Here is a 19,519-nt window from a genome sequence, read left to right on the forward strand (position 1 = left end):
CAGGCTGTCTGCCAGCCAGGCCTGTGGCTAGCTGCCTTCTTTATGGCACGTGTTCTGTTCCCTTAAAGCTTCCAAAAGAACTTCATCAGGAATTTCTTCCATGGCATAATTCAGACTAGCATTTGCAGCTTCAGCTAGTTCCACATCTTCAGTAGCTTCTAGGAAACAGGCATCATCGCTTGCATTGTCCCACAACAGGGAGTCTTGAGACAAGCTTTTTTCTAGAGATACTGAGATGTTTGACAAGTCTGACACATTAGAACACAGGCTTACTTCTTCAGTGTTCCCCCTTCCATCCATTTCTGTACATTCTTCCTTTTAGAAACAAGAATACTTATTTAGACCATATGCAAACAGTCCTTGTATTTTTAATTGCTCTTATCTCAAAGTTTGAAACTTGTACTGTCATGTATAATGGGCACTACAGGAAGCTGGCCAACAAGTCATCATGTTAATTTATAGCCACCTTAACCTGTGGAAGCCTATTTTAATAGGAATTTGTTTGCTGGTTTTCTAGCAAGCTCCAAGTAGTCTATTGTATACAGTTCCTGAAATCAACAGAAGGTTAAAACTAATTTTAGCATCTGTTCAAAGATCTGAAAATGCATTTCAATTCTACTTTCTATGAAGTAGCACTAGTAGCTGTTGATGTGCTTAAGTAGAGCTTAACATGCCATTCTCCAGAATGAAATTTCAAAACGTGAAAGTTGCAAAGATGCCAACTCCTACTGCCTACTCAGTGTAAACAACTATGTTTAGGGCTCGGAATCTAGGTGCCATATCAGGTCCATTTAAATACTCTACCCACATAGGTAAACACAATTGCTTTCAATATATTGGAGTTGAGTGAACTTCAGATTTGCAGGTCACTGACTTAAATTTGATTCTGACTCAAGTCTTCAAGAAGCACTTCTATTTTAGGTGGCCCTGTATAAAATCAAACATGCACAGCAGAGCTGATCTGGGGCAGTTTTTCCATTCTGCATCTGCAGTGGGGCCTTGCTGGTTTATACACTGGGAACTGCTGTTCAGACCAAAACAGAAGAAAGTCTAGTCCCAGGTGCAGTCAGGCTTTTCCAGTTACTCAGCTTTATCTATGCTGACTTCTTTTGTGCTAGATCTGCTGCTGGAAAACTTAAAAATTACTATATGGAGCTAGTGCACCAGCATAGCTGCTTCTGTACCAGTGTAACTGATGTATGGAGCAAATCAGATTGTGTCCATAGCTTCCAGAGACAGCTTTACTCAAGAACTTCGGTATATTAATAGGAACAAAACATACCTCTTTGAAAAGAAATGGGAGACATATCCTAGGTGGTAGTGGAAAACCTAAATCAAATATAGGGCATTAATTAAAGTTAACATTCCAAAACGTATGAAGTATAATTGCTTAGAAATTGCAGAATACATACTTTGTGATTTGAAGTTTTTTTCTCTGCAGACAGGATCATGGCACTTCTGATACCAGACTTCCTTCTTTAGATCTACCAGAATCCTAAGAATGAAATAGTTCAGGCTTCATAACAGCATATAAATGAACTAAACGCCTATAGTAGGAAACTCCCAGTAAGTGAGCACACTTTGTATGGATGTTGCTTTCATACCCTGACATACTTCCATTAGATACTTATTTTGTGGTCTGTTGGTTTTTCCAATGAATTTCAGGCCCCTTAAGTCGAAAATATGTTTCTTTTAAGACTAAGATTCAAAAGTGAAATGTAGGCAACTTCGTTACATTAATCTTGGAATTAAAGATCGTTAAAGTAAGATTAGTATGTGTGACCTACCCTTAAGATAAGATTGTTGTTGCTGCTGCTCTTACAGACATTTCCATTATAAAAGCCAGGTAAAATCACTATTTCCTGTCGACTGATTAATTACACAACCCAGCTTTTTTCAGCTGTGCTTTAGAAACACCAAGCTTCAAGGAATTTGCTTGAGAAAGCACCATGTTCACCTGGTGTAGTGGCTGTGGGGCTTTTTATACCCTTGTTTCTCAAAAACGCATTCCTTATCTGTCAGTTATTTTAAACATCACATAGAATTATTTTTCACTCAAAGCATTTCTAATGATTCACTGCAATTCTAACACCATCTAAAATAATCCCTGACTTCTCACTTATTTTTGTGGATTCACAAGCGAAACTCATTTGGACTGATGTGGCAGGAGTTCTCTTGGTCATTTTGACAACATCAGAATATAGTTTTAAATGCACTAAACATTAATTTAGAAGTGGTCTGTTTTCTGATCTCCTTTCTGATTGATCAGCTTCCTAGCTAAGATGCATTAAAGCACTGAAGTTGAACATACTCTGACGTGTATGTTAGCTCTTTAGACACCTATTTTGAAATAGCAGAATGTTCTTCCATGGAGAAAACTTCAGAGAAATAATAGAAATACAAATTCAGTTATCACAAAGTAAATTTGGGGGGGGGGAAAGAAGTTAGTGGGGCTTTGCTTGCTATCTTTTTTGTTTTATGTGTGCTTTTCTAGTTTTGGTTTGGGTTTGGTGGGGTGATTTTGGTGCCTTTGGTTTGGTTGGTTTTGTTTTGTTTTTTAATAGCCTCGTATCCTCACAGAGCCAGGGAGCAGAAACTAACAGGTGCTGATTCTATCCATAAGTGTTTCAGCACTTTTGGCAGAACAGCAGTTGAGCAGTAAATAAATAAAGCAAGCTGGTTTAAAGTGAACAGTGAGGAGTAAAAGAGCATACATTATGTTGTTACTTTTGTGAGCTCTTCCAATATTTTCACACCACCGGTAACCAGAAATGTCATATACAAGGATCTCTTCCAGAGAGAAATAATTCCACTGTCGGATCCCTAGGGAAAAAAAAGCAAACTTCTTTAAAAATACTGCTGCAGAACACCCATTTGTTAAGTAGTAAAGCAGTCTTTACCTCCTTGGACCCCGTCTTTATTAACCAAAGAACGAACAAAAGAATCAATTTCTGGATATGGCGAATCCTGGTAACCTTCCATGGACTCTGTTAAAATCAAGGCCACATACAGATATGGTTACTGGCTTTGCCAGCCTAGTATGTAATTGTAACACTGCTATTACACATTACATAGACCATAGACAGAAAATGTGCCCGAATCACACCAAATCCTTAAATAGTCTCCTACAGATGATTTAAGCTACTACTCCCCACCCCAAGGTACAGAAGGAACAGGGTCAAAGCATGGAGGTATAGTTATCAGGTCTGTAAATCACAGCACATGTAATTTAAGAGTACTTTTTCTCCTGTATAGTAGAAAAGGCTTGAGGTACCTCTACTACTTCTGGTAGTTTTACTGTTTAAAAAAGCAGACATCTTTCTATCCTCTTCTGAAAAGCCAGATGACAGAACTTTTGTGTCATCCCTTTCTCTGAATAAAAGAGAGAATGCAAAGGAAAATGTGAGTCTTGTAGCATAACATAGCATGGTAAACATAGTGTAACACAGCATCATCTGGATGGCATGGCATAACATAACGTAGTCCTGGGCTACCGGCTTTAGGTGGCCCTGCTGGAGCTGGAGGAAGAGTTTTGGTTCAGATGCCCTGCAGAGGTCCTTGCAAGTTAACGTCCTCAGTCTGTGACTGCAACCTATTGCCATCCCTGAAGATCTTTGTCTTCTCATTTTGAGAGTTTCCTCTGGCTTGCAGTGTTTCCTCCTTCAGAACAGCAAAACTTGGTCCCTGGCAAAAATCCCAGGACCCAGCCCATGAGAGTGCTGGTTGGTCAGCACTCTTCTGGCAGTATGTGCCCTAGTGTACCATTTCTGCGTACACACGCTGTGAAAGGTTTCAGTTGGTTTGTTCTCCCCTCTCTACAATGAACTACTTTTCCTTGCTGTATGACTAGCTGGAAGCCAGATGATCACAGAAGACTAAATTCAACATAGCAGAATCTCTCACCCATATTTCTGGCAGACACAGCTGACACCTCTGATCTGAATATACTACACAACTTATGCTGTGGGATTACTGGCATCAGTTCAGGGTAATTAACATTTCAGGATACAAATTTAAGTCACCACAAACATGTATTTTTAACAAAACATTATAGACATACCCTGTAGTTGGAGGTCCCTTTCAAGCCTTCTTTCTGCTGCAGTCATGATTAGGATAATCTTATGATAGTGAAGGGTAAGACATATCAGAGGTTTAGATACAGAAAACTTGATTATTGTATGTAGCTGTATCCGACCAAAGAAGGTATCTATACCAAATGGGAAATCTGGTATGCAAGTAAACATGTACAAAAAAATTCTTCTTAGCTTTTTTAATCACACTTTAGAAAATATTTAGATTCTTCATAGCTAATTGACTGTAAAGCTAATTTTTTCCTTTCAGAACTATACAGGATTCAACTAAGTAATGGCTACATTTGGTCATTTTTAGTGTGTATAGAGAAATAAGGCACAACTCAGAAGCTGTACCATATGTTTGGCGGTATTCAAACTCCTAAGTGACACAGTAACAATGTTCATGGCATAACTGACCCTCGATAGCAATTATTCCTAACTGCTGCAGGAGAAAAATCACTCCGATGTGCATTTCAAAACAGTTCAAACTGCACTGAGATGAAGCACTTACCTAACGTTGCAGATCAAAGAGGAAAGAAAATATGCTTCTTCCAAGGAAACGCCATCCTCACAGCTAGGCACAAACTTATTATCCTCTGCTATCTTCAGCATCACGTTTTTTCCTGCTTTTGATGATTTATACATCCGGAAATTTCTGTTCTTTGTATAAACTCCTACAGGAAAAAAAAAGTGTTTCTTAACATAACAATGCTGGCTAGGAGTTAAGATACTTAGCACTGTTACATTAAGCATTTTTCCTTAGCCAAAGCTAAGGGTCTAGAATGTACAGAAACGGTTACTGACTGTGCCTCACGTCCCATAAAAGAACTGCAACAAAGCAAGATCATGCTCACATGCACCTTTTTTGTTTGTTGTAGAAGAATTAAGACACACACTCAACACTTCTGCATAGGCATTTTAATCATTCTGACATCAATATTGCTAAAAGTTTCTCTTCGGTGTAAGAAATTGGTACTTTCCACATTAACTGTGTGAAATACAACTAAGCATAAAGTGGTGCACCATTATTTTAACCGGAAAGCACTTCACATTCATCAAACTTTATGTTTTCTATGGACTCCAGTGTCAAAACCAATCAAACAAACAAAGGAGCAGGTATCTTAAACATTGTTTAATCTAAGAACTTACTGAGGAGGTTGGTGGGTGCTTGCACATTTAATTTTTACAAAGATAAAAGAACTTAAAGAACTAATAACAGGCACGTCAGGTAGCCTTTCCTCACCACAGTCTTGGGATGTAGTTTCATTCAGTATTTCAGTATTTCCAGCTACTTTGATTTTAGCTTTCCAGTTGTCAGGTAACGTGTGTAACACTACCTAATGGATTAACATTAAATTCTTAAAAGGTGACACAGTCAGCTTGTTTGTTTGTTTAATTTCTGTTCATGAATATGCTTGAAGAAATTTTGCACAGTAAGTGCCAAATAATTCTAAATTAGTAGTGGGGAAGCCTGCTGCAGGCACAGTGTTGGGAGACACTGAAGAGGCCAGCAGGAAAACTGATCCCAAATGTCATGAGAAGAGTGAAGGAATGGGGGTTCTTCAGGGAAGTCTGAGAAAGAAACAAGATAAAGTCCTCAAGTACATAACACTACAAAGAGGTGCTGAACTACTTTTGTTTCACTGAGGGCAAAAAAGCAGAGAAACCAGATCTGGGGATAGAGAAGGGTGGAAGTCAAAACTTCAGTCTGCCTGTGGGTGTTGTGCTTCTGGAGATTTGTAACATTTTTATACCATGAACAGGCTAAGCCCAGCTGGACCATGAAACACCCAACCCAAGATTGCTATTATTCTGTCATCAAAACTTAAAACAACTGCCATTGCAAATAGGATAAGAAGGCTCAATTCATACGTTCAGAACGGTGCAGAAGCCATGCCTGTAAGACTGGTTCAGTAACAAAATGGCTTCTAATGCAAGTGAAATGACAAAAATACAATGCATGCCATCCTCTTTTAACCCAAAGAGCAGCATATGTAAGTCATTAGGAACAAAATCAATTAGAGAGTCTTGTGCAGAAAGAGTTTCTTCAAACTTCAGAGTAAGATAATGAAATGTAGTAACATAAGACGTTCCATTGATCAAGAATGTAAGGCTGCTTTCACAGTATCACAGTATAACTTAGGTTGGAAAGGACCTCGAGGATCATTGAGTCCAACCTATCAACACAGACCCCATGACTACACCATGGCACCAAGTGCCACGTCCAAGCTCCTCTTGAACGCCTCCAGGGATGGTGACTCAACCACCTCCCTGGGCAGCCCGTTCCAATGACGAATGACTCGCTCGGTGAAGAACTTCCTCCTCACCTCGAGTCTGAACCTCCCCTGGCGCAGCTTGAGACTGTGTCCCCTTGTTCTGGTGCTAGTTGCCTGGGTTTCAGGTACAGCATTTGTGATCACCATCTCAGCATGTACTGTATTTGGTTTAAATTCTGACCACACAAACACTGTAATTGTCTGTAATCAAAGACTGAGAAACATCTAATTTCTTAACCTTGGTTGCATCCAAAAGAGGTTTAAAAGCACTTCTTATATTTACCTAGATCCACAAAAAGTTGCTTGTTGCCTTCTTTATCATTTACTATCAGAAAGGAAAGTTCCAAATTTTCTCCCTGTTGTGATGTTGCCATCTCCTCTGTTTTGTGAGCGGTGGCTGGCCAGCCTTTGGAAGCATCTTCAACAGCTCTGAAGTTTTCAGGAGAACCATCTAAGCCAACTCCTTCTGCAGAACACTGCAAAAGATGTCCTGCTCCTTCTGGAATCACAGCAGCAGCTTTACTCTCCATTAACCTTATGGCAGGCTGCAAAATGGTTCTCACAAAGTTACCTTAAAAACAAACAAGCAGCACAACCCAAAAGCAGATGATGTCCTTTATGAATCAAGAAAGGATTTAACAGTTCCTGTGCAAACATTTTTCACAACAGACAAAGATGGAAGTGGTTGGAGCTGGGGCTTTTTTTAACCCTTCTGGATTTTTTTAAAGAAAAATCTTTTGACCAGCTCACTGCATGAAATGGTTCTGGTCAGTAACCAAGCAACTCATGCTTGGAAAAATGCTGTACTTTTTGTTTTAAGAACATGTGAGCGTAAACAGCTGTGCCTGTATGAATTGTATCATACAGAAACAATCTTCCTCTTTGCAATTTTACTACTGGGAACAGAGAACTGAGAAGCAAGGTGGTTTGGCAATCACCTCCTTAACTCATTTTTATATTTTGGATTTGTCAGCCATGTAAATCAATGTAAATTCATTGATCTCTGCAGCTTTCCTGTGGACCTATATCAACTCCTATGCTTTCTTACATGAGCTCTGATCTCAGTCCCTGTAAGTAGTAGCTAATCTTAAACATGACATACTAGATGTTTTTGATTGTATTTAAGACTATGCATGGCTCCTCACAAAAAAAAAATCATCCAAGATGACAGTTCATATCCTAGTTTATTCACAGAATCACCAAGGTTGAAGAGACCTCAAAGATCATCGAGTCCAACCTGTCACCACAGACCTTTATCACAGTATCACCAAGGTTGGAAGACACCTCAAAGATCAAGTTCAACCTGTCACCACAGACCTCATGACTAAACCATGGCACCAAGTGCCATGTCCAATCCCCTCTTGAACACCTACAGGGGTGGTGACTCCACCACCTCCCCGGGCAGCACATTCCAATGACGAACGACTCTCTCAGTGAAGAACTTCCTCCTCACCTCGAGCCTAAACTTCCCCTGGCACAGCTTGAGACTGTGTCCTCTTGTTCTGGTGCTGGTTGCCTGGGAGAAGAGACCAACCCCTTCCTGGCTACAAGCACCCTTCAGGTAGTTGTAGAGAGCAATGAGGTCACCCCTGAGCCTCCTCTTCTCCAGGCTAAACAATCCCAGCTCCCTCAGCCTCTCCTCGTAGGGCTTGTGTTCAAGGCCTCTCCCCAGCCTCGTTGCCCTTCTCCGGAGCTCATGACTAAACAATAGCACCAAGTGCCATGTCCAGTCCCACATAAATACCACTAACTCATGCTAAACAGTTCTCAAATCAGCCAAGATGGCAGTGGTTGGAGTTTGGGTTTTGGTTATTTTTTTCTCCTGGATTTTTTTTCTTTTTTTTAAGAAACATATTTTGACTCACCACACAAAATGGTTCTGGTTAGTAACGAAGAAATCCATGCTTGGCAAGAATTTGTACTAAACTTTTAAAGAAAAAGAACCCCAAGCTGGAAATCAACAGCTATGTCTATATGAATTGTATCCTACAGCAACAATCTTCCCCTTTGCCTTTTTTTATTACACAGAACACCACGATGATGAATTAAAAAGACAACACTTGACTGTGTGGAGATTTGATGGGGTGCTTGGTGCCATGGGTTAGCTGTTTGGGTGGGTTGGATTGGTTGATGGGTTGGACGCGATGATCTTGAAGGTCTCTTCCAACCTGGTTTGGTTTATTCTGGTTTAAAATATTTACCTTCTTAACTTTAAACATAATCTTCCTATCTATCACCTCAAAGAATATATTTTTACATAATTTAGTGAAATTCCTTTATGTAGCTATCTGCATTTTTTTAGTTATTTACTACAGCAGAGTATGTTGCACAAAGTCAAAATGCTCTGAGCCACATTTGTCAAGCAGGTTACCAGAGTGCAGGATTATTGGTGACATGCATGAATTTAACACTGATATTTACATATCTCAACCATAAAATAGAATCAGTTTTTTGCTGCAAGTTCACCATCTTGTTGAAAAGGGAAAGGCAGGACATGAATATACAATCTCTAACTAGATTTGAAGTCTGACAGTAAACATGCTAGATGCACTCACAGTGGAGAGACAGAACACTTACCTAATGGGCTAGAATCAACACTTCAAGCTTCTGCTTGAAAGAACTGACCAATGTAATTTAGTAGTCAAAATCACAGGCTAACATTGCTGCCATACCTAATTATTTATCATCCATATAATTACTTAAGAATTTTATAGCGGCAGAGAAGTTGAAGGCCACACTTTCGAACCAAAAATTGCAGTAATTACATTTAAGTCTTTGAGCTTTCTAGCTATTATTACCATAGAATCAATAAGGTTGGAAAAGACCTCAAGGATCATCAAGTCCAACCTGTCACCCAAGATAAACCATGGCACCAAGTGCCATGTTCAATCCCCTCTTGTCACTCAAGAAGAACTGCTCTGTGTTACGCTTGGGGCTGCAGCCTGTGGTATAAGCATTTGCTTGTAACTTTGACAATCTGCTTAGACTGCCACATGAGTTACTCCTTCCAAGGTTTAGGGACACAGATTCCAGAGCTCCTAAGAATGAGAAACGAGGGGGTTTTCATCTTAAAAAAAAAAAAGCCTCTTTGTTTCAGAGTAAGGCTTTGAATTTTGTCCTGAAGTGATGCTTAGGCCATGCCCTACCCCTTCAGCTGTTCATGCTGAGGATCTTTCATAGATTCCTCATAGCAACACAAAACCTGTGTCAACCCTACACAATTTTGATCCAGTGGTACATGAAATAACTAGACCATTCTAAAGGAAAACAAGATCCTTTCCAATGCCATACCAGGCTAGAAAGAAGCCCAGCACTGTGCCATTAAATGTAACATGACTGTGCTCTCATTAAGAACTAAAAGCAAAGAGCCTATCTTTCCTGTGCTCCCTACAATCCTCCCTTCCTAGGACATAGTGCACAGTAAGAAGCTACATAAAAAACACAGCAGGTATAAAAAAAAGAAGAAGTACAGTATAAGCTTTACTCAAAACTGGAATGACAGAAAGTACAGAGCTAGAAACAGAGGTAAGGGTGAGAAAGGGAAAGGGAGACTGGGCATGACAAAAGCAGGAACCTGAGTGGGACCAAAAGTATGAACCCAACATGTCAACCCAGGAACAAAACATAACTTCTTGTAATCCTGCTGCTGTTGTCACAATTCCTTCTGGACACAAACGGTAGAGCTACATTTCACAAATCTAACTTCCCCCCTTCTAATAACTCATGAGATTATTAACACAGTACTGTGTAACAGCATTTCTGCTTCTTTTCCCCCATCCTGTTTGTTTGAAACAAGCACAATAAGGAACAAAGGTTACAAAATCAAACACTCAAATAATCACAACCAAGGCTGCAGGTGCAATGCAACTGCAGAACCCAAAGTTCTGCATTTATAGCTCGATTGAGATTTTAATTCCACCACTGGGCAAGTTCTTTTCCATCAGTTCCTCATGCACTCAGAAAAAACTCAGCTCATACTCTGTAGTGCCCTCACTATTCAATGTATGCCTCTGATTCTGCTTTCCACCATACAGAATGTATACTCAAGAAGAATTTACATGTCAACACTAAATTTTCTTAATGCTCATTGTTAACACCTCAGTGTTACATCTTCCGTTCAAGTTTTTGTGCTTGTTTTAAACACACAATTTAATTCAATTCTAATCCAACACCTCAGTGTTAACAATGGCTAAGAAACAGTGGCTAAGAAGTATGTTCAAAATACTGTTGTGAAGCAGAGACAATTTGTGCAAACACAAATGCTGATTATAGAAAAAGAAAGTAGAACATGAGAAATCATCACAAAATTGCCAAGAATGGAGAGGACCTTTGAGAGCATTGAGCTCAACCATCATACTAACATACCAAGTCCACTGCTAAACCAGGTTCCTCAGCACCACGTCTACATCTCTTTTAAACATCTGCAGGGATGGTGATTCAACCACTTCTCTAAGCAGCCTGTTCCAATGTCTGACAACCCTTTCAGTGAAGAAATTTTTCCTAATGTCCAACTTAAACTTCCCCTGGCACTACTTCAGGCTGTTTCCTCTTGTCCTGAATGAAATAGGTATTCATTTCCACCTTGAATACAGCCTTGTTTCCATGTATTATTCCACCAAAACAAATACACAAATGTGAGATGGCACTGTACAAAGTCAAAAGCTCACCTTTTCTTTCTAGGTTTAAGAGAAAAGAACATACTTACCAACGTGCATATTGTCCTTAAAGACAGTATTTGGGGGAAGAAATATTAAGTGTCGACTAAATTTTTCATCGGTACTGGAATCTAAGTTCAGGACTTCTTTGGCTGAACAATTTACATCATAAAGCTCCTTTAATTTTTGGCTGACAAGCTGAAATGATAAACATTAATTAGGCTACAGTGCTATCCATAAAACCTAACACAAGTGTAGATTTTACATCTTCCATTCAAGTTTTTGTGCTCATTTTAAACACACAATTTAATTCAATTCTAATCCAAACTCATAGCATAGCAAATTTTAACCAAGTTTGACATTGACTGTATTTCCTGAAGTAAGGCACTGACTATACCAGCAGTGATAAGCTGAGCAGTTGTTCAGGTCAAAGGCTTATTTAGTGGCTCTATCTTCTGGGTTTTTTCCACCACCGAGCTGTTCACACCCACAGTGTGTAATGCAGGCTTGCCCTAAGTGGAAGACAGAAGCTATGGTGTTACAAAGGGTAGCTGTGCTAACTCCCTGTTATGATTACTCGGTTCATAGGTATGACTCAATGAACACTAAGCAGAAAACACAAGATGTTTCAATCATGTTTTTCCCTCCTTCCTTCCTAGCTAGGGACATGTAAGCATCAGAAGTCTCACAAATAAATGGCCACTCTCATGGAGACTTTATTAGAACAGAAGATAATAGCCTAAAAACCTGCTTTATTGTCCATCTCTGTCTTACTGAATTTGCAGTGGACCTCATTTGCTAACTGAATTTGCACTATTTAACAGAATTGATAATTAGCAGAGATCTTTAGGTACCAAATTGGTAAGTGCAGTCACATGATATTCTCTACATCATCATTTAACTCAACTATAATGAACTGCCAATCAGAAGACACCTAAAATCAGGAGGGATTTATCCAAGCCTTGATAAAAGACTGCACCAGCTGGTAAAGAAATGAACTGAGGAATGTTTGAATGGAACTATTACTGATGCTACATTGAAGAATTCACATTCACAGCTTTGAAGTGGCAGAGCACCTAAAACAATCTACAAAAGCTAACTTACCAGGTCAGTAAACCCACAGTGAATATAAGCATTCCAACCACCACCATTTTAGAGTTTTTCCTTTCACTTAGAATCATAGAATCAATAAGGTTGGAAGAGACCTCAAAGACCATCAAGTCCAACCTGTCACCACAGACCTCATGACTGCTAAACCATGGCACCAAGTGCCACATCCAGTTCCCTCTTGAACACATCCAGGGATGGTGACTCCACCACCTCCCCTGGGCAGCACATTCCAATGTCTTACAACTCTCTGTGAAGAACTTTCTCCTCACCTCAAGCCTAAACTTCCCCTGGCACAGCTTGAGACTGTGTCCTCTTGTTCTAGTGCTGGTTGCTAGAGAGAAGAGACCAACCCCCTCCTGGCTACAACCTCCCTTCAGGTGGTTGTAGACAGCAATGAGGTCTCCCCTGAGCCTCCTCTTCTCCAGGCTAAACAATCCCAGCTCCCTCAGCCTCTCCTCATAGGGCTTGTGCTCAAGGCCTCTCCCCAGCCTTGTTGCCCTTCTCTGGACACGTTCAAGTGTCTCAATGTCCTTAAACTGAGGGGCCCAGAACTGGACACAGTACTCAAGGTGTGGCCCAACCAGTGCTGAGTACAGTGGCAGAATGACTTCCCTGTTGCTGCTGGCCACACTATTAGGGAACATACACTTTCATTAAAACAGTACTTTATTAAGAATGTCCACTAAGAAAAAGAATCCACAATTCTTTTTCATTTTACAACAGAACAATCAAGATAAAGTATGTCATGGATCTAGTTGACCCTGCTGCTGTTATTCATGTCATGCCACCTTCAAAAATGGAAGTGCTGCCTGGAGCAAAGTGTTATGGGGTTTGAAGTTCAGACTGCAACAGCACCAAATTTGTATTAACTTATGATAAGACATTGCTCTGGTTTACCTCAATTAACTTTGCAACCATGCTCTTGCCATCTGCACCAGGATTTGCTGGTTTGTAGAACTCCAAATCAAAATAAAGTTTGCAAACATCTTGTTCAGGAATTACTTCATAGCAATGCATGAGACTTGTTTTATAACCTTTGCTAAGGAAAAACAAAACCAAATCACAACCTCTTATATACTTTACATGGGTCACAATCTCTTATGATTAACTTTACCATGTGCTTATCATTTGCAAACAAGGATGCCACAAGTCTTAATTATTATTCTATTTTTCACTCAACCACCCATACTTAAAAAGAGTAGCAGCCATATAATGCTTAGAAAAACTTGTAACTGAACAACAAATGTCTGGCCTAGATTTTAAGTGTGCAATGTATTCTCCCTGTACCCCCAAGCCTTATAATACACACTGTCAAGAGGAAGGCTGTTGAGAATTTAGGGAATTATGGAAACTACAGTAAAAAACTAAGTAACTCCTCATATGTCTTAAGACCACTAAAAATGAGATTAGACAAGCTAATTTTCAAATTGAGCAAATAAAAATCAAGATTACTTTTCATATACATATTACAACACCAGGATTCTTTTATCTCATAATCATGTTTTATTATAATACCAAAAACTGGGGGAAGATTTGCCCTGGTTTTGCTAGGACAGAATCCCAGGCCAGCCATGGGCTGCAGGCCATTAGGAGCTCTGAGTCAGCCAGGACAGCTGACTCCAGTTAGCTCCCAGCTGTATCCCATGCCATGAGTATCACACTCAGTATAAAGGAAGAAGTTCCCTCAGGGCAGGGGAGCTTCCTGTTAGTCTCATGCTTGGGCTTCACCTTCTGCTCCTCTGTTCTCAGGGACTGTCTTCCTGGGTATTGTGACTGCTGTGCTTTTGCTGGGCTGAGTATAACTTTATATATTTAGTGCTGACATTAGTACCATTTGGCTATTTCACTAAATCTGTTTTCACTGTAACCTGCAGGTCTCCTTTTCCCTATTTCCCTTCTCTACTAGGGAGGGGTCATCAGGATTTAAGAGTGACTGCTGTAGTTTAGCTGCAGATACAGCTAAACCTAGACAAAAGTGCAGCATATGATCAATTTGTCAATACTTTAAATTAATCACACAAAACTATAAGTTAGTAACCAGACATATTAATGCCCACTTAAATTAATGTATGACTAAACATAGAAATGTTTTTGTCTCCTGTTGGTACAATCCCTTGAGGAAAGCTGACAGCAAAGGCAAATCTACTGCTATTAGAATTGAGTACAGCTGACAGAGTCCTTAATTCACAGGAAATGGCAGTCTGCAACTTTGAAGAAATTTGAAACCTACTATAGAATTGATTGGTTTGTCCTTAAGAGGATTTTCCCCATGGACAAGATCAAACCTCAGGCTACCCATTATGGCTACTGGGGATAGCTACCCAGGAATACCTATTACCATTAGTGTATAGTACATCCAGTATGCTCCTGTCTTGTGGTAGCATATAGGGCACCTTCCCAAATACTCACGTGTAATAAAACCAAAGCTCCTTGTATGTTGTCACAAGGTACAGTCTCTGCCCACTTTGTGTGTTCTTCTCTAAGGCAAATACATGAACATCCTTTAAAAATAGAAAGATTGACTTTTCTTATGCAAAGAACCAGTTAAACTCTTCGGAAGTTCCTATTTGACATTAATTACTTAGTAATTAGAGGTTAGTAAATACTAGAAAGCTGTAAGTAGATCACTGATCCCCTTTCAAGTTAAGTAGCATCTGGTTTTAATGAAGGACATCATTCTGATTTCAGTTACATGAGCAGAAAGTTGAAGCTTTTCTTTGTTGTGCATCAAACTGTTTGTGAAGTCATCTTTTTCTCTCATTAGTAATGAGTGCACCTAAGGGGAGGAGGAACTATGTCCTGAAAGGAGCAGCCTCACAAACACAATGGCAGCATATGGCTTTACAGCAAATCATAGCATCAGTCAGGGTTGGAAGGGACCACAAGGATCATCTAGTTCCAACCCCCCTGCCATGGGCAGGGACACCCCACACTAGATCAGGCTGGCCAGAGCCTCATCCAGCCTGATAATATTCTTTAGATTCTGGTAATATTCTTTAGATTCTCTATTGTCTAAATCAAAACATGGAAATCTGAAAAGAAAATGGAAAACACAAACAAACAAGCCACCCACAACAGTGAACAAACAAAAACCCAACCAACAAAAAAAAAGAAATCCCCAGACCCAACCTACTGCCAAGCCAGAGAGTGCATTTTGGAAAACAGGCTGTCAGGCTCACAGTATTGGGTTGGACTGAGCTGGAGTTAATTCTCCTCACAGCATCTTTCTACTGATGTGTTTTGCAGCAGTAGCTGATAACGCAGCAGTGTTTTGGCTACTGTTGAATCCAGTATCCAGGCTGTGTCCTTTCAGCATTGCCCTGCCCCAAGAGTACACAGAGGGGAGGGCAAAATCTTGGGAGGGGACATGGCTGAGCCAGCTGACCCAGACTGGCCAAAGAGGTATTCCAAACCATATGATGTCAGCTCAAGTATAAGAATGAAGTGAAAGAAGGGAGTGTGGGGATTTCTCCATGGCATCTATCCTCCCAAGTAACCACCAAGCTTAGAGAGCCCTGCTTCCTGAGACAGACCATCGTCCTGCTGATGGGGAGTAGAGACTAACATCTCTTCCTCTGCTTGTTGCTTCCATGCAGTCTATTCCTGTTTGCTTATTATTGTTATTAAAATTGCTCCTGTCCTATTATTGGCTTCTGTTATATTTTTTTTTCCCTTCTTCCCCTCTTCACTTAAGAGGGGGAGTGATAGAATGGCTTTGGTGGGCATCTGGCCTCCAGGGCAGGGCCAAACCACCACACTCACCAAAACACCTAAAACAATGTGGAGGAAAAACCTGGTGGCTTCTTTCAAGATCAGTAATCAATTTGAAAAGTATTAAACTGAAAACATTTTGCATAGCATTTATTTGGCTCATGGCTGCTTTTCATTTGAACTTGTTACTCTGATAGCATGGGAGAGCTGTATTGTTTCAGTTTTGTTTCTGCCTTTCATGCATCTTTTCCATCCTCAGCCATTTTTTCCCTTCCTCTCTCTCTTCCTACTCAACTCTCACTCCCTTTCCGTTCTCCTGCCAAGCCTGACAGTTTGGTCATCTTTAGAAGGAACAAATCTATCAACTACCATGTTTCTAAAAGCACTTTTAATGTTAGAAGTTAACATCACATATCAATTCATATGTTAGGACTATTACTTCTTAGAGCTGCCTCCAGTGTAGCACAGTCTCCTACAAGGACAAGAAAAATACTTGCTGTATCAGGAATAGGAGAGGGGATGAGGGGGGTGTGAAGAAGAAATATCTTATAACCTGGTAAAGACTTTAGTGTCAACCAAGCTCTTAAGTACTTAAAGAATAGAGACAGCCAGTTAACCAGTAATTTACCTCTTTGCAGGTTTTTACATAATTAAAAGCTTCAGCCTGACGACAAAATATTTTCCAAACAGAGGACGGCAGAAAGGGTTTGGATAGTTTTGGTCTGTAAACTGGAGGAAGAGGGTTTCTTTCATAGTGAGATGCTAGTTCTTCCACTTTCTTCAGTCTTTCTTCCCATTTTCTCTTCATTTGTCCTAAAGCAATTACAAATAGTCAAATCAGTATCAATTTCTGTTTGACTCAGTTTTAATATATTCTGTACTCATCACTGCTCAACAACTGGGTTTGTTGAGCATGCTTTATTAATCAAGAGTTGCCAAAGTTCCAACTCAGTACCCAACCTTGCCATGATGGTCACTTTGACACTGAATCTTTCCATGCAGTTTTGGAAGATCATTGTATTAATACTATCAAGGACAAACCCAACAGAGACAGAAGGGGAAGGCCTAGGAAGTTTCATTTTGTTTACAGAATGGTATTGCATTCCTCCTCAAAGTATACAGAGAGTGTTACCTACCCACACAACATTAGTAAGGAGGGAAGAAATACTATCACTTCTGCTTTATGGTTGGAGAGACAAATAAGGTAATTTACAGCCCAGCACTTGAGTTCATGAGAAAAGTTAAAAATTCAGTGACTCCAACTCTGAGTTCTGTATCTCAAAGAACTGAAATACAAATGAGGTTTGCTATTGATCAGGAATAGTTTCACCTGCTTTAAAATCTCCTATACTTTCTTGCAAAGGTAAATGGTAATCTTATCTCGTCTCAGAAATAGCACATGATGCAGTAAATGCTTCCTATCTTGTAACCTTTACACTTCTATTTGCGTTAATGCAAATGTTATGAAGTAATGTAGCAAAGCACAGCCGCACATTAACATGTTGTAAGAGACTAAACCTTGTCTCTCTTGATGTAAATCAACAAAGATAAAATCACCTTTGCTCCTTGCCCAGACAATAGCTGCCAAGGGAGAGGATGGAGAGCAGACACCACTGGATAATGACTCGCTGGAATGTGCATAGACAAGATCATCTCTACCCATCAGCTACCCCTGAAAGGGAGGATGGTGAAAAGGACAACGGATTCATCACCTGGACATACACCTAAAACATCCTGTGACTGAAAAAAAAGACCTGAGCAATGCTCAGGAGAAGAAAAATGGAGAATAAAATACAAGGAGAGAAAAGGACAGACACAGGAGAAAAGGCATCACCAGGTAGCCTGGAATCAGCAGACCAGGAGGAACCCTCTCTCTGTCTTAAGTCCCACCTGCTGCAAATCATGGAGTTGAATGGGCTGCTCAGAGAAGGACTTGGACTTGAATTTTGGGATCTGCCCATCCCATCCTCCAGTGGAGGACAGCACTACCAACAAAGATGACATCTCCTCCAAGCCAAAGCAACAGCACCCTTCCTCCACAGACCCAAACCATCCTGGGGGGGTGTGGTAATACAATTCCTTTCCTCTTCTCTTTCCCTCTTCTCTCTCTCTCTCTCTCTCCCCGTTATTCTGTCAATAAATACCCTCGAGGGCTGTTGATATTTGTGCCTTGTTTGTGCTTCTAACTTCATAACAGGGGAATATTCAAAAGAACGGAATCTCTTTCCCTCTCTGGACCAAGACACATGTATAAAAGATTCTAAGTTTCATTAATGTTTTGCTGGGAAATTGATTACCTCTCTGAACATCTGCAAACTGGTAAAGCTAAGAAAGTGTGAAATGAAGAACAAGAAGTAAACAAAGATGAAGGGGCATCTTTTTGGTCTGTCCTGTGTAACCTTTTAGCAATCCTTGGTTCTCAAAACAACCTCACAGCTGTAATGAAAGATGAAGATGAAACTGATTATACTCAAAAGTATTCAACCCTTTAACAAGCTGGCTCCGTGAAGATGAGTTTAAGAATCTAAATATAATGGAATCTAAATATAATGGAATGAAGCTGGAGGTGGGGAGATTCAGGCTGGATGTGAGGAGGAGGTTCTTCAACATGAGAGTGGTGAAGCCCTGGAATGGGTTGTCCAGGGAGGTGGTTGAGGCCCCGTCCCTGGAGGTGTTTAAGACCAGGCTGAATGAGGCCAGCCTGATCTAGTGTGGGGTGTCCCTGCCCATGGCAGGGGGATTGGAACTAGATGATCCTTGTGGTCCCTTCCAACCCTGACTGATACTATGATATTCTTGTGGGCCCTGAAGCCCAGAGTTTAGATCCTCTGAATCCAAGTTTTCCACAGTGAAGGCTCCTGGACACCTAACATTTCTGCCTATGGTATTCCTAAGCCTGGCTATACTTTGAGAATTTAGTGCTTATGTTCAGCATAAGTATTTTTAACTTCTTACAGGGGTCAGACATATCTCTATAGACTTTGTCAGTCTCCTGACCTGTGAATTTCCTCCACTCCTTACCTTTTCTTCCAATTACTGTGGTATTTGGGAATGAAAATGAAATTATAGACATGAATTGGTGTTTCTCAGAAGTGGTAACACAACCCTCAGTTTCGTTTTGATGCTGTTGACTGTAAATTGACTGGGTGCAAAAGACATTGCCTGTATCAGCACTTTCCCACAACACAGCCATTAAAAAGAAGCAAAGGGCAATTCCTATAATTCTCTACCCATTTTACATTTCCTTGTTAGCTCAGGATGTATTTTTGCAGATATCTGAACCTCAGGGAAAGACGATGACTCACATTAAAGTGACATCTGCCACTGTTCCTGCAGTCCAAGCGCTCTCAGATTTTCAGCAGCCCAATGTGTCAGGTCTTTTCAAGGTAACTTCAGTTCCTGTATCAACCTAATGCAGCATACCTATTTCAAGCACATACAATTTATACCTATGAACTAGCCCTCTAAGTTTACTGGGAAATTCTCACTTAATCTTCCTTTCTTCTCTTTCACCAGAAGTGGTGCTTTGGAAACATATTTGGCCTTCAGTGTTTTTGACTCAGCAGGGCAATTGCATGAAAACCCTTGGAAAATAAATCTATCTCCTGAGAGATGACTTAACTTGCTAATTTCCCCCTTTTGACAGAAAAGGACTTCTTTTTATAGTGATGAGGAAAGTGGATGCCTTGTGTTT

The 19,519-nt window shown here is 40.3% G+C and overlaps 1 protein-coding gene across 1 annotated transcript in view; it reads right to left on the bottom strand.

Moving 5' to 3' along the window:
* Nucleotides 1-27: 27 nt before the first annotated feature.
* The window catches only part of PRIMPOL (primase and DNA directed polymerase), a 21,701-nt gene continuing 2,209 nt past the window's right edge, over nucleotides 28-19,519 (bottom strand). Inside the window, exons 2-13 of the mRNA XM_068136973.1 lie at nucleotides 16,454-16,638; nucleotides 14,524-14,615; nucleotides 13,012-13,153; nucleotides 11,055-11,202; nucleotides 6,633-6,920; nucleotides 4,585-4,747; nucleotides 3,275-3,372; nucleotides 2,901-2,987; nucleotides 2,715-2,823; nucleotides 1,413-1,495; nucleotides 1,283-1,329; nucleotides 28-315 (exon numbers count right to left, since the gene is read on the bottom strand). Of these exons, the coding sequence (XP_067993074.1) occupies nucleotides 28-315; nucleotides 1,283-1,329; nucleotides 1,413-1,495; nucleotides 2,715-2,823; nucleotides 2,901-2,987; nucleotides 3,275-3,372; nucleotides 4,585-4,747; nucleotides 6,633-6,920; nucleotides 11,055-11,202; nucleotides 13,012-13,153; nucleotides 14,524-14,615; nucleotides 16,454-16,633 (1,725 nt within the window). The 5' untranslated portion in view covers nucleotides 16,634-16,638. The remainder of the gene's footprint in view (nucleotides 316-1,282; nucleotides 1,330-1,412; nucleotides 1,496-2,714; nucleotides 2,824-2,900; nucleotides 2,988-3,274; nucleotides 3,373-4,584; nucleotides 4,748-6,632; nucleotides 6,921-11,054; nucleotides 11,203-13,011; nucleotides 13,154-14,523; nucleotides 14,616-16,453; nucleotides 16,639-19,519) is intronic.

The sequence above is a fragment of the Melanerpes formicivorus genome, unplaced genomic scaffold, assembly GCF_026170545.1.
Source record: "Melanerpes formicivorus ecotype bairdi unplaced genomic scaffold, bMelFor1.0.p_v2 SCAF_4, whole genome shotgun sequence".
Classification (NCBI taxonomy): Eukaryota; Metazoa; Chordata; class Aves; order Piciformes; family Picidae; genus Melanerpes; species Melanerpes formicivorus.